Here is a 15,919-nt window from a genome sequence, read left to right on the forward strand (position 1 = left end):
GGAAGTGGGGTCTCAAACCCAGGAGAGATTGGGGTAAATGTATGCCAACAACAGAAGTCCCCCAACAAACTGAGAGGGCTATTGCCACCACCTCCTGTAAGCCTTCTTTAGAATCTCCAATGAGATGGTACTTTAGTTGTTATTTACATTACTTCAGTTTTTGTTTTCTTTTGTTTTTTTGTTTTCTTTGAGTCGAAGTCTTGCTCTGTCACCTAGGCTGGAGTGCAGTGGTGCAATCTCCATTCACTGCAACCTCTGCCTCCCGGGTTCAAGCAATTCTCTGCCTCACCCTCCCGAGTAGCTGGGACTACAGGCACCCAACTAATTTTTGTATTTCTAGTAGAGACGGGTTTCACCATCTTGGCCAGGCTGGTCTTAAGCTCCTGACCTCGTGATCCACCTGCCTCGGCCTCCCAAAGTGCTGGGATTACACACATGAGCCACCGCGTCCAGCCACTTCAGTTTTGTCTTAGGGAGTATTGACCTTCAGAATAATCTTAACTTTCATGCATGTAAATCAATAAATCTTTCCTTCTGCAGCTTCTGACAGATTATGTATTCTGGAAGATGCTCTCCCACAAGAACGGAAAATCCTTCTAATAGCTTTTTTTCATTATTTACTGTTTTGAACTGAAAAATGAAACCTTTACTCCATGGGCAATTTACTGTTTTATTGTATAAAGATGAAGAGACTTAATATTTCCTTCTAAACTATTAACCAATTTTACCTACTTAATTTATTTAATCACTGATTCCACCCTCTCTCAGTCACAGTGATTTTTTTTGTTTTGTGTTTTTCGTTTTTTGTTTTTTGAGGCGGAGTCTTGCTCTGTCGCCCAGGCTGGAGTGCAGTGGTGCGATCTCCATCCACTGCAACCTCCGCCTCCCGGATTCAAGAGACTCTCCAGCCTCAGCCCCCTCAGTAGCTGGGATTACAGGCGTGCACCACTACACCCAGCTAATTTTTGTGTTTTTAGTAGAGACAGGGTTTCACCATGTTAGCCAGGCTGGTCTTGAGCTCCTGACCTCGTGATCCACCTGCCTCGGCCTCCCAAAGTGCTGGGATTACAGGTGTGAGCCATCACACCCGCGTCACAGAGATTTTAAAGGACATCTTGGTCTTACATCGAATTACCACTGATACATGGTTCCTTTGTACGTTTTCCCCTTATTGTATTGTTATTGATTTTAAATACCTATACTAATTCCACTCTGTACTAATTATGGTGCTTGTGATATTTGGTGCACGCTATTAAAATTTTTTCATATTTTTTTCATTTAAATGAGAATACTTTGGAAACATTTCATCATCACTAGTATTTTCGTTTGAATTGCTTTACATTTGTAAGTTAATTTTAGAGAGAATGGATAACTTTAAGAAATAAAGATATATACTATAGAGTTCAGATTATTTTTCAATGTCTATTTTCAGTGAATATTGATGTAAAATAATTCAATTAATAGAATTCAATTGACTACTCATTTTTATATTCATCTAAAACAGTCACATATAGACTAATTCATTTTTTACCAGAATTAGGGAGCTGTTGGAATGTCAGAAAACTAACAGGGAATGATTATAAAACTTTAATATCCTGTCAGTTAAGTGTTATAGCGACAGATGCTATAGGTAATTTAATTGTGCTTAGCACCCAGCAGCAGTCTCATGAATGCCATGACCCACAGAACCACCTGCCTATGCTGATAAATCAAGTGATAACCCTTAACAAACTAAAGATGCTAGAATTAAATACTACTTTGGATAATCATTCACACCATCCAATAAAAAGTAGAGTAACTCTGAGTAAAAAATACCTTCTGCTTTTTCTCCCACTAGGAAATAAATATTACTACTATTAATAGTGATAGCAGCTAACACTTTTCTAGTACTTAATATGTGAAAAGAATTTCACTTATCCCAACTCAATCATCAACATAACTCCAGTAGAAAGATATTATTAAAATGGTCATTTTATGTTTAAGAAACTGAGGCACAGAGAAGTCAACTGGACACCCTCAACTTGTACCTATTCATCAGTTTATTTCTAGTTTACATAATAAAGCACATCTTCGATACTATTCTCATATCCTTAGCTCAAACTTAAAGGAACTTTTCAGAACAAATAATGTACAAACATGTTGAACTTGTATTTAAAAATGATACAATATGGACTGAACTTGAACCTAGGCCTTTCATATGCAAACTACCTTTCCTGACAAAGGAGACAATGAATTATTACACTAGTACATCCAGAAATTCATTTAATAGGGGATGGAAATACCAAGGACAGAAAAGAACCAGTAGTGACATTGCAATAAGGTTCAGTATTCTCCTTGTCAGCAGATAAGATTAGCACCAGGTACTACGGTGGGTGCGAGCTAGGGGCAGACACAGAGGGAATATCTCTAGCTCTGAAGGTGAAAGGGATGCAGGAGCAGTGAGTTGGAAAATCCTTTAAACGTTCTAGTTGTGCTGCCCTGGCTTTATGCTAAAACTCAGGGTCACCATTTAGTATATATTATGTAACTTCACGCACCTTGAAATATTTCCCTATGTGAAAGCTCAATTATGCTAAAATATTTATTTATTACTTTATTACGTTGGCTATGCAGAAAGACAGGAAAACACTAAGTTCATATCTATGGAAGGTCTGACACAGAAAAGCTTTTATTATGTCACCATAAAAATTACAAAATGGTTAGGGAGAAAGAGGCATAGCAAAGTAGAGAATGGAAGGAGGCCAGAAGGCCCATTTAAAATCATAGTCATCATTAAATTACTTGTAACACCACCTAATATTCTTTCTTGGAAACACTTATCAAATTTTATTTCAAAACTACTTGCTCTTGTTACTTATGCTGTGACCCTACCGCTGTTTTCCTCAAGCCACTAAATATTCTCTACATAAAGTAATTCCTTTGGTTTATTCCTTTGGTTTATTTATACCAAAGGCATATTTGGTGTTCATCATTTTCTACGTGCAGCCAGTAACCCTGTGAGCTTCTGTTTGACACTAAATCAGCTTTGCCGTGTATCTTTTTTTTTTACATTCTAAATGCATTCTCTTTTAAAGCTACTCATTCCTAACAACCATACATGTATTCAGTGGAGTATATGTAGTTTGCAGTAGCTTCACATTACTTGCATTCATCTCTTTCCTCTTATCAATGTGATAATGTGATTTTAACCAATGAAGATAGATAATTTCTATTTTTATCGTGCTTTAAGAAAGTTACTCATAGCAGAGGTGACGTATTTGTTGTACCCCAAAATTGTTATGGGCTATTCTAAATGATACACTGTTTATGTGTGAGAATATAACAAAGAAAAGCTGGGTTTTGAAGGTAAGTTGATTAGTTTTGTTAAACTTAAAAAAAAACTCTCAGCAAATATGAAATATTAGTGTTGAAAATAAACTTAGGTATCACTATCTTTTAATACTACAAATTGAGGCCGAGATAAATGACCACTTAGTGTTTTTAAAATACCCAGTGATAGATGAATGTTGAATTAGAAATCAACATGATAGTCAGGTGTAGGCATAGCCACAAAAATAATAATAATTGGTTCATTGGGTTTTACGCTAGAAGAAAAAGAGAGAAAAAGTCAGAAGGATAGATTTGGGTGTTATCCACATATATGTGATATGCTAAAGAAGCACGTATAATATACGTTCATTGTATGTATAATGAGCACACAGCACAACTTAGATAGCAGATATAGGTGTCATAAAAACAGACGAAGCCAACAGCAATGATGGCTATCTCAACCGGAAATTATTTGCAAATAATTTTATCAGCCTTAAGAGTGAAAATGAAATGAGACGAGTCCAAACTTGCTTTAAGTCAAGAAGGATTGAGTGATTTCAATAATGAGAATCTCTGCGATCAACAAGCATTTATTATACATTTGATGATACCTCTGAGAGAAAAAAAGTTACACACATACCACAGACCTTGTCAAAAGTTTCCACAAGTTATTTGACAAGATCTATGCAATCATAAGGTTTATTTTGAAAAGGATGATGGTTCAAGAACAAGAAACTCCTTTAAATAATATTCAGTAACAATATAATCACAAATGAACCAAAAATCACCAGTAAAAGAAATGTAGGCATTATTCTAAGACACTCAATGTTCCTGAATATGAAGATTATGAATGCCTCCATATTTCAGAAATGTAAAGTAAAGAACAAACAAAATCATGAGCCAAATAAAGTAGTGACACACATTTTTGAAAATTATCTCATGAAAACCAAGATCTAAAAAAATAAGTATTGGGGAAAATGTTCAAGATATTCTAATGACTTATTCCACACTTATTTGGGGGCTACTATGTGTCAAGTAGGATTATAAAAACCCAGGCATACAGGATAAATTACCCACTGGACCTGAAGTACAGTATTAAATAGCTGCATGAAGAAAATATTAGCGTTCAAAATGTTAAGTTACATATATAAAAAATGACAGACATCATGTAAATTTGGGAAAAACTTAAAAATTTTTCAAGCTAATATATAGTCAATTTTTGGTGTATACTTCTATGAATCCTAACACATGCAGATTGCTGTGTAATCATCACTATAGTCAAAATATAGGACAGAGTCATCACCCTCCAAAAACTCTCTTGTGCTATCCCCTTGTACCTAACCCCTCCTCCATGCCATCCCTATGAACTAGACATGAATCTGGTTTTACCATAGTTTTGTCCTTTTAAGAATGTCATATAAATGCCATCATACAGTATATAAATTGCCAGACTGACTTATTTTACCTAACATAATGTCAATAGCTTTTTAAAAAAGTTGTTGAATACCATTCCACTGTGTTAATATACCACAGTGTATTCATCCATTGTCTTGCTGAAGGATATTTGAGTTGACTCTTGTTGTTGGCAATTGTGGATAGAGCTGCTGTAAATATCTCTATAAACTTTGTGATGTAAACATGTTTTTATTTAACTTGGGCAATCACCTAGGAGTGAGATTGTTGGACCATATGGTAGTTGCATGTGTAACTTGATAGGAACAGGCAAACTGTTTTTTCAGAATAGTGTAATGTTTTGCATTTTTAGCAGCAGGAGTATAAAAGTTCCAGTAGTTTTGTGTCCAATCTAACACTTAGTACTGTCTGTATCTTTTATTTTAGTCATTATACTTGTGACTTATGATTTCTCAAAGCCTGTAATGTGAAAATATGTATGGTCAGTTTCTTAATGTGTAATATTGAAGGCTTTCTTCCCCAGATATATTTACCTATAACACTCTAGTGTGCTTTAGGTAGCTGATAGATTTACTGATTCAGTTAGTAGAATTAGAAGAATAAGGATGTGGAATCATAAGGACCTCTGGAAGAGACATGAGGAAAGAAAGCACATTTTCTTAGTCTGCAATGCATGCCTCCCTGGAGCGGCAGGCTGGTCTTTGAATTACATTCAATAATCTTTGTAGAACGATGAAGTATGGCAAAGGCAATGTAAGAATAGAAACAATTTTTTTAATTCTAACTATGACATGAGAAAAGGTGAGCTCCAAAATTTATGAATTATTAATATGCTCTAATTCCTTTGGGAGGGGTAGAGGAAGGAAAGAGATTAGTTAAACAATAGATGGATGGGTTTGTGAGCATGTTGAAAACAAAATAGCTAACACGTGACCTCAGAATCAAACTAAACCATGAAAAAATGAGATTTTTCTTTTTTTTTTCCATAGGATTATTGGATCAAAACACAGAGGGATCATATAGTATTAAAAATTCTTAACTTCAGGCAAATATATGACAAAATATCTAGACATAATATTGGAAACAAAGGTTGCAAATGAATTCAGAACTGACTAAATATTTTAACCAAAGAATGCTGATTAAGGGATTCATAACAATATTAAGAAATCTGAAGAGATTTGGGTAATATTGTTTCCTCATTACGAAATATATATTGTCAGGAGTCTAATAAATACTTGGAAACAGAAGAATAGCTGGGGTTCATTTTCTCCTCTTCCTTTGCTCAATTTTCTATTCCCACTGTGGTTTATTTTTCTGGTACACACATTATCTGACTTGGAATTTTTCCAAATTTAAATACAAGAATAGACACAAAATCCAAAGTGAAAGTCAGGAGAAAAATACTACTGTAGTTGACAGACCTAGATCATAAGTAACTGTTTGCCCCTAGCTTCTCTCTCTACCCCATGACCAGGCAATTAGTATTGTTGGACAGTCATCTGCGCTTGGGTGCCACCTCATTTAGGAACCCTAATACTGAAGTGAATGATCTTCTGTGTACATATGGACTCCTACATTTTATTTAGTTTCCTGCCTCCAGATGTTTTCAGATAATTATTCTCATAACCTTACATTTGTGAACATTATGCCCCATTAGCCAAATTTCCAAAGACACGTTTCTTATCAAGGCAAACACAAAACTGCATGTTCCATAAGTCAATTCTATATGGAACTCCAATGTACCTGCAATTCTGAGGTCCCACAAAGGGAGCCTCATTAAAAAGAATGCTTGGTTAAGTGTATAAGCTATAGACTCATTAATTTCAGATAAGTTATGTAGTCATAAGGTCTAATGAAATATCTAAAAGAGAAAATTTAAAACCACTCTTTTGTTACTTTATTTTGCTTTTATCTTTTAACTGGCCCTGTAATACATCATTTCTATTTTATTACAATTACTTTAATATTAAAATTCAAACACTAGAGATATAATCATATTTTGGATACATTTATATAATTACCAAATTAATAAAGTGTTTATTCATCTGCTTGGTGATTTCTGCATCTGCAATATTGTGCACTTAAGAAATAGTCTATGCATTATATTTATTGAAATAGACTTGCATTACGTTTTTTATTAATATAAAAGGAGATGGAGTGGCCTAAGTAGTGCTAAAATAAAGGAAGAGGACACCTTTACAATATGTCTTAAAAGAGGCACAGTTTCTCACTTTATCCTATCACCCTGATTTCTATACCCTCAAGACTAGAATCACTTTAACAACTAAAGATATTGTTACCAAAGGTCATAGTTTGAAATACACATATTTTGTCTGGAAAAGGAAACATTTCAAAGATACAGTATTCATTGACATATAGGTATAAATTATTTTAGCAGATTAGCTACCCTTGGTCTTGAGAAGTAGAGGCCAATACCATGCAAGAATGGTCTTTAAGACCATAGCACACAGCACTGTTAAGTGGAGCTGGCTTTGTACAACTGCAGTGATTGATGTTAAACAAGGGCATGGGGCACTTGGAAAGAGAAGGAGCAAGCCAGCAAAGGTTGAAGATGACCAGCAAAACCGTCTCCTTCAGGTTTTAGTCTAGGTCCTCCAGGAAGGAAAATCTGTAGTATTCCCTGATTCTGCACTTCTATCTCTACAAATAAATGTGAATTTAATTAAATATTTGAGCCAGTCCATATTTCTGTTTGTAGGACACAAACAATGCACAACTTTGAGAAATTGGTATAATGACTCAGGATGTTTAAAAAATAATATAAATGCTCCTTTGATACAACTTTTCAAAACATAATCATTAGTGTCTTTCCTTCAGACATAATTCTCATGACACCTGAGTTACAAAGACTGAGAGTTCTAATTTCTAAAGCGTGACATCCTTCTCCTGATATCACAGGCATCTACTTCAACTTACAATTTCCTCAAATACATTAATTATAAATTTATTAACATGAATTAATTAATAATTAACTCAAAATCAACAATGCATTTAATCATTTGAAATGTATATGTAGTATTAAACCTAAGTGTTTTGTTGATCTATCCTTCAAGATTTGCACAGCTCACTTTACATCAAACATTCGTTTTTATTAAATTATCCCAGACTATTACGACATTCTCTAAGTTAAAAAAAATGAGTCAATGACAAAAAACATAAATTTGGTTTTTACATATCCTATGCCATCTGCAGTCAATTAAACAATTCCCAGGTGTTCACTGTAATTGCTTTAATGCAAGATTATATGTCATTTTCAGGGCCTTTAAATATTTATTATAAGACTCTCATCTACATTTTTTCTGTATGCATTTAGGAACAAAAAACATGCTTATGCTTAGCACTAACAAAAATAAGCTAATTGTACTTAAATTATTTTGTGGATTAAATTTCATTGAAAAAAAACATTTTATAAGCCAAAACTTGATAAAAGAGTAAAAGCATAACTAGGATGTTGATTTAGATGTGCTCATTTACCTTCTTCATTTTAAATTTTTGCGCAAAATATGTGCCTATGCTGTATGACTAAGATGTCAAAAAATCAAATCAGATGGCATTTTGTCAGGACAATTGAATATTGAGCAATGTAAGGACCAGGAGATTCATCAACTGACTCCCTTATCCAAAGGTAAAAAGTAGCTTTTCATTATTTAGACTTGGAACAGAAAAGAGTCATGGAGACAATCTAGCAAAATAGACTCATTTCATACACAAGGCAACTAAATCTCAGAGACTTGGTCATGTGTATAGAGTAGTACACATGCAGGGCTAACAAAAAAATCACAATCACTAACTTATACATAATGCATATTATGCTCCAGGAAGTGTTTCAATACCTTATTATATATTAACATATTTAATTTTCACATCTACTGTATGAGGCGAATACTCATATTGTCCCCGCAGAAACCTGGAATGGATGCCTGGAGTAATGTACCTAAGGTCACGTAGCTGGCAGTTGACAGATCTGGGATTTAGCAGTCTCCAGAATCCATGCTATTAATTGGTGAAGTATATGTCCTTCCTAAAAATAGTTTCTGAAGATATTAAAATGCTGAGGTTTTAATCAGTCTATGTGTGTAGACTCGGAAATCTTCTTTCTAAAAGTTGTCCTGACCTTGACTTTGCTTCCTAGTACTTTCCTTGCTTTGATACTTTGGGCAAGTGTGTGTGCTGTTGGGGGAGAGAGAGGGGAAGAGAGAGAGGGGACGAGAGAGAGGAGAAGAGAGAGAGGAGAAGAGAGAGAGAGTTCTTGGATGTTGAAGGATGTTGGAGGCGGGCAGAGGGGCATTAATCCAGTTAAGAGTCTTAGGGAAGGTCTTTAGCTTTTTTGAAAGGAATTTCATCAATATTAATTTCATCATCAGGTCATGCTATTACGGAAATGAACAGGTCCGGCCACAGTCAACTCACGTTTTAAGATCTCACCTCAACTGACTAATGGCAAACACAGGTCCAATTATACATCATTTAAAGTGTATTTAAAAGACACAGACAAACCATGTCTTGCAAGTAAGTCTAGATTTTTGTTTCAGAATTGAGTTGGACCAATAAACATGCTCTGTTTCTTTGTCTCCCTTCCACAATTATTTTACATAACTGCCCTTTTTGTCATGCATCCAACCTTCTTTAAAGCATTTTGTCAGAGGATTACTAGGCTCAATGCTTCTTTTAATGTAGAGTTGTTAAAAATAGTGCACATTATACCATCCAGATTTCCCTCTATTAAGCAAAATGTATATTTTGTTCAGCACATGTGAGAAAAATGTGTTTGTTTCTCATAAGATCATATGCATTCTTTTAAAGTACAGTGGGTCATTTGGTTACATTTCCTTTTACACCTTTATTACCAGGAACATCACTGTAGTTTAATTACTTTATAAGATAGATATGCTTTCTTATGAGTAAAGATTTACCAATAGAATCTTTATATATACGTGAATCTTTTCATAAACTTATATAATTTTAAAATGGAAGTTATTTCATAACATGGATGCTCTTATTAATAGATATTGACTCAAAAATACAGGAAAACAAATTTTAATAATTATTTACTTTCAGAATCCTAATGGTTGATTTTCTAAATAAACAAATCTTCTTTTGTCATATATATATACACACACATATATATACACACACATACATATATATATAGTCTTTTTAAATTTTTAAATGTGTAGCTGATCGACGCACTCTGAGAAGTGCAAATGATCAATCTTAATACCTTTATTGTGGCCCATCTGACTATCATCATCTCCATTCCCCGACTTGATAAACCTTCTTGGAAAAAGAAGGCAAGCACCTCAGATCTCTGAAGAAACCGGAGTCAACTCTGCTACAAAAGCTGTCTACAACAGTTTCTTTTGTTAAGTGATGTTAATTGCTCAGTGTAAAATATGAAAAAGGAAAATCATAATAAACACAAATATCACTTTCTTTAACTGCTTGCAAATGGCATTCTTCCTTATTAACATATAGTCAGGCTTATTTAAGGCCTAAGTTTCAAGAATTACTGAGGAAAAACAGAAAATGAGAAAGTAAAGATTATAATTAAGATTTTTATACAATTTGATTATGCCACTGATTTTTGATAAGTATAAATGAGAACATCAAAGATAAGTAAATGATTCTGACAATAACAGCAAGCCTTTCCTAGGTGTTAATTCATTCAGAATTAATTCTTCCAAATTTATTGAGCATTAAACAAGGAGACCTATGATGAAATATGAGATCCTATTTAAAGCATAAGACTATGGTTTTAAGCATACTCTAAAACTAAAATTTCAGAATGACATTCAGTTTTTTAATACCCAATTAACCTCAATGTTTTACTGGGATAATAATACCGATGTGGGATTGTGGAACTACTTCTTGTTTATGACATAGGGTCCCATAAGTAGCCATGATAAGTATCTCAAAAGTCACTGTGACTAAAATTTAAATGCAGAACACTAACAAACAAATAAACAGAATAAAAAGCACAAAGCTAGCTCTACCAGTTAAGATTATTCTTTTTCCGGTTTCTGAATTTATCCTCCTTTCATTTTTATCCTTCTGCTATAGAATGATGGCACAAGGCACATGAGAAAGGAAAATATTAGCTTTTAGCCATTGCTTTATCAAAAATAAAAGATATTTTTGTAACATAAGAAAAAGCAATCTCTAGCTTAAAAACAGCCAGGTTGGCTAAGATTTTTAAAGGATAAATTATATTACTGAAATCAACCTATACTTTGTTAACTACTTATAAAAGTAGTTTAAATATAGTCTGTTAAATATCAATGTAATGTTATTGATAAATAAAATATAACTATCCTCATGATATTGTGGGAAAGAGTATTACCTTTTCAGTGAACCAAATTACTACAGAATTATTATTAATGTTGTAAACAAAGTCTATATCAAAACCTCATATTTTATTTATACTACCATAAAGATTTTTATTCTATATATCACATACTGTAGTTCTTCCTGAGATACTAAAACAAACTCACAAAGATGGTGCATAATTTACATCCTTTACCCACTTTTTTGATAGAAAGTCATGGAAAATATCATCATGTTATCAACATATATGAATATATAACACACCTAAAGTCACACACTTTTTTCACCTATAAAAGAAAAATAATATTGTGCTAAAGAACATAGTAATTATACATTAAATAATAGAAAATTTTGACCTGGAGAATGATTCTGAAACTTGTTTAAGAAAGTTCTTGCTTTTTCTTCAAGGAGTCTGACCTCTTGGGATGTTGTACTTTCTTTAACCACTTCTCAACAACAATCTCATTCCTCTCTTTCAGCTTTATTCTAAGAAGAGAAATTTGGAGGAAGAAATCTTGAGTCCACCAATCTCCTCCAATGTTATGAAGGTCATGAAAATTAGAATCCTAGACTTAATGGGGGAAACTGGATATTATCTGGTCAAATTCATAAAGCCTGGAACTTCATCAATTCACAAAAATGTTTGTCAAATTGATTTTTCTACCTAAAGTTTTAAAATATTTAGATTTAGTTTTTATTGTGCTTGAGCCAGTGTATGTATAAAATATTTCTCTTTTGCATTTATTGTATTAGAAATAATTTGATTTAAAATTCTATCAGTGAGTCAGCATTAGGATTACCACATGGGTTGGTCTAATCGCTGAACTACATATATCCCTGTGAGTGGAATTAGTAGGAAGCTAGGCTTATAGAGAAAGAAAAAGGTAGGGTACAAGAGAAATTGATATTTGCTTTGCTGAAACTACTTACATACATTTTTGAGGAAAATGGTACAATGAGAATAAAATCTGGAAAAATATTCAAATTATTATATTTTTAGAATTGACTATACATTTCTAACAGAAATCAATGCATTCTGTTGGTAGACAACAGAATTATTTTACTTAGAAAATGAAGAGTAACTGAAATTCTTTTCCATAACTATTCAGTTTGTGCGGTAATTTTTTTAATATTGCAAAAATAGTATCATGACTATACTATAATTGAGGCCATACACATAAAAACTGAAAGAATAAGAAAAGAAATAGACAAAGAGGGTTAGAACAGCTACTTTATGTATACACAATTAAACTTAGAGTCTTTAGAAATAAATTTTAATTTCTACATTGCCTCATTCAAGTATATCTTCAAACTCTACATAAAGGTAAATTTATTCTTACATAATTGAAGAGTTTCTGAACACGGGATACACTTTCTGTGTTGTGTTTTGTAACATATCTCTCAACAGTATCATAATTCAGCCTTATCTAATACCACACAGATACCCAGAATAGAAAAACATCATGAGATTTCTCCCATATCACTGTATTTGTAACATAAGTGATACCAATAATTATACTCACTATCATCACAATAATAGATTCAATATACAATTGCCTACCATTTGTAGACACTGACATCACCATAATGCTTGTAACAGCATTCAAAATGTGTCATTATCCCCATTTTAGACATGAGAAAACTGAGGGTCCAAAAGATTAACTATTCTGCTGGTACCCAACAAACTACTAAGTAGCTCCCTGTACCTTTGTTTCAAATATGAATACATTATCTCCTTTCACACAGCCCTAGTCTTCTTTTGTACTATGTTCATTAAAATATGCAAACCAGTAAAAATACATAAGTCATCAAAAATACACTCAAAGGACCAGGATATTAAATAGTCTTTAAGTTAAATCCTCACTGGAATAAATGTATTTCTCTGCACAATAAGCTGCTGTGTCATTAACTTAATAATTTGCTGCATTTAAAACTCAGCTTAACATTTTTTTCTTTCTCTCTCCTCCTCTTGCTATTTTTCTCTCATTTGGCAAATATCAATATAACATTACAATCAGTTTGGAAGGGTAACTGAAAATCCTAGCACACTATATTCTTTATTTCCTGCAGGAAATCACGCAGTGAAATGCAAACAGTATTTGTACTTCATATAATCAAATGATTGCTTTGCTCTATAGGCAGGAATTATGTAGCTATTGTGTCTGACAGTGCATGGGTATATAATCTTTGTGCAGTTAATTTACCTTTTTTTTTGAGACAGAGTCTCACTCTGTTGCCCAGGCTAGAGTGCAGTGGCCCGATCTCAGCTCACTGCAGCCTCCACCTCCAGGTTCAAGTGATTCTCCTGCCACAGCCTCCCAACTAGCTAGGACTACAGGCACACACCACCACCATGCCTATCTAATTTTTGTATTTTTAGTAGAGATGGGGTTTCACCATGTTGGATGGGATGATCTCGATCTCTTGACCTCGTGATCCACCCGCCTCGGCCTCCCAAAGTGCTGGGATTACAGGCATGAGCCACCACGCCCGACTCTTAATTTACATTTTGACGTTTCTACTAAGAACTTTTTATATCAAAGACTGAATGCAAAAGGAAGTTCCATGTGGCTGAAGAGTTCTCAACTTTAAGAAAATTAGGATATGGAAAATCTACCAAGGTTAGGCCTGTTTCCATAGGCCTATAGTTTCTGCAGTTCCAACATAACAGGAGTGAATTAGCACGAATATTTAAGTGGACGGTTTTTGCTTCTGAATTAGTTCTATTTCCATACACATATTTCTTTTATTTAATCTTGAATCCATTTGCTAATAGCACCCCTCTATAACTGTTATATTTCTAATTATCACAAAACATTATCCAGTTGTAGCAATTAATAGATATGTAATGACAAACTTTTGTGATGTAAACCGAAACAATTTTCACAAATAAAATTATATTTTTAGAAAATTCATATATGCTAAAATGTTTCCCTTTTGGTTTCATCAAAACAAATATTAAAAAACATATACCTACAAATTAAGTACACAGAATCCAAAATCATGTTTTTAAAGCTCATATTTCAAATGTATTATTTTTGCATAATTTAATTAGAAATATTGGAAACATACATTTGCATTTAAAGATGATTAATTTCTCATTAAACTAACAACACCTCAGTCCTCAAAGCTGTAATTTACTTTCCTCTTTCTCTTTTTCTCATTCTCTATCTCTTTATATATATATGTATGTATAGATAGATATGTCATGTTTATATTAAGCAATTTATCCACAGAACCAATACAGTGTTATAAAAATAATTCAGAATCTACATGCATATCAAAACTTTACATTACAAATTACTTATTTGCCTTCTTATAAAAACTGAGTCAAGTAATCACATCTTGTATTTTGATATAAATTTCTAAGTTAAAATATTTATTTGACATGAGAAAAAAGTAACACTTCACCATTAATTTATGTTAATAACACATAAAGCCCATAAATCTTAAAATACAGATAATTTCAACATCAAATGTAGAAGTAATTGATAAATGTGAATATTTATTATACTCAACTCATGTAATTTCTAATTTATATGAGCAGATACAATTTATTAGAAAATATTTCCCCTAGAAAAGAGACAGACCTAAAAATGTTATATCATCTCACATTTCCGTAAGTTTATTATAATTTAACATATGCTATGAAAATATTTCTTAGAAAAATGGTGCATTTCATAATTCAAGAGTAATGATCAGCAAAATAAATGTAATTCAATCTCATAATAATATATTGACAAGAGTAATAACTACTAAATAGAGGAAACATGAGTAGCTTATGACACGTCAAATCATGTACAAGAAAACTGGGCTGTAATGGGATGTTGAGTTATATATCAGAGAAATAACATACTTCTACTTTTCTCAATTAAAACAAGCACAGTAGGCCAGGATGGTTTCAATCGCTTGACCTCGTGATCCGCCCGCCTTGGCCTCCCAAAGTGCCCTCCAGCCTGGTGACAGAGTGAGACTCTGTCTCAAAACAACAACAACAACAAAACAAAAAACAACAACAAAAACACCAAGCACAGTAGGGGCAATCTTTACCCAAAACACTCACCTATGGTCAGCTGTCCAGTTAACTGCCCCATGTGATTTCTTGCATTCACTGTTACATTCCTGTCAGACTGTAAGACCAGTGGACTATCCTGGGAAACATGTATAAAATAAATAAATCAAATAGAAAACAGAAATATAGTCAAATTTACATAAAATTATACTGCATTTGTTTACATATTCTCAAAAATTTAATTTGTTTGCTTTATATTAGACAGTTAATTTAATATCCCAATCATTGGTGGACAGTGTAAAAAACTGACAGTCTCATAATATTTACTTGACAGCATATTTCATTTTCGTAAGTGGTACTATCAGAGGCAAGCATTTCCAAGTCTACTGATTGTTGTACATCAAGGTGTAGTAACCCTTTTCCTCTTTCTCTCCCAGTGTCCTCTATGCCTGCCGGTGCAGATATTCCAGATGCCATCCCAAAGGCAAAAGTCCCTTTTTAAGTTTAAGTTGCAACTTTCAGATCTCAGCTTAAACGCCACCTTCTCAAAATTGGCTCATCTAATCAGCGTAACTACTGAGTCTTTCAGTCCTCAAACTCCCACTCTCCATTTAGTTTGTTTAAAGCACTTATCACAAAGCAATTTAACTGTATGTGTCTATTTGGGATTTTTTTTTTAACTTAATTTTGTCACAAAAGGAAAGATCCAGGAGAAGGAACCACAACAGCCATGTCTATGCAGTTATGTGACTATCACTCAGCATGTTGCTGAAGGAAAGAATTTTTATCTACTCAGTAGATAAAAAATCTTCAGAGTAAAATTGATATTATAGTACCGTA

The 15,919-nt window shown here is 33.3% G+C and overlaps 1 protein-coding gene across 1 annotated transcript in view; it reads right to left on the minus strand.

Annotated features, from left to right (window-relative positions):
* The window catches only part of SGCZ (sarcoglycan, zeta), a 180,269-nt gene extending 164,713 nt beyond the window's left edge, over positions 1-15,556 (minus strand). Inside the window, exons 1-2 of the mRNA XM_012000633.1 lie at positions 15,407-15,556; positions 15,131-15,218 (exon numbers count right to left, since the gene is read on the minus strand). Of these exons, the coding sequence (XP_011856023.1) occupies positions 15,131-15,218; positions 15,407-15,556 (238 nt within the window). The remainder of the gene's footprint in view (positions 1-15,130; positions 15,219-15,406) is intronic.
* Positions 15,557-15,919: the final 363 nt, after the last annotated feature.

The sequence above is a fragment of the Mandrillus leucophaeus genome, unplaced genomic scaffold (genome assembly GCF_000951045.1).
Source record: "Mandrillus leucophaeus isolate KB7577 unplaced genomic scaffold, Mleu.le_1.0 Scaffold636, whole genome shotgun sequence".
Taxonomy (NCBI): domain Eukaryota; kingdom Metazoa; phylum Chordata; class Mammalia; order Primates; family Cercopithecidae; genus Mandrillus; species Mandrillus leucophaeus.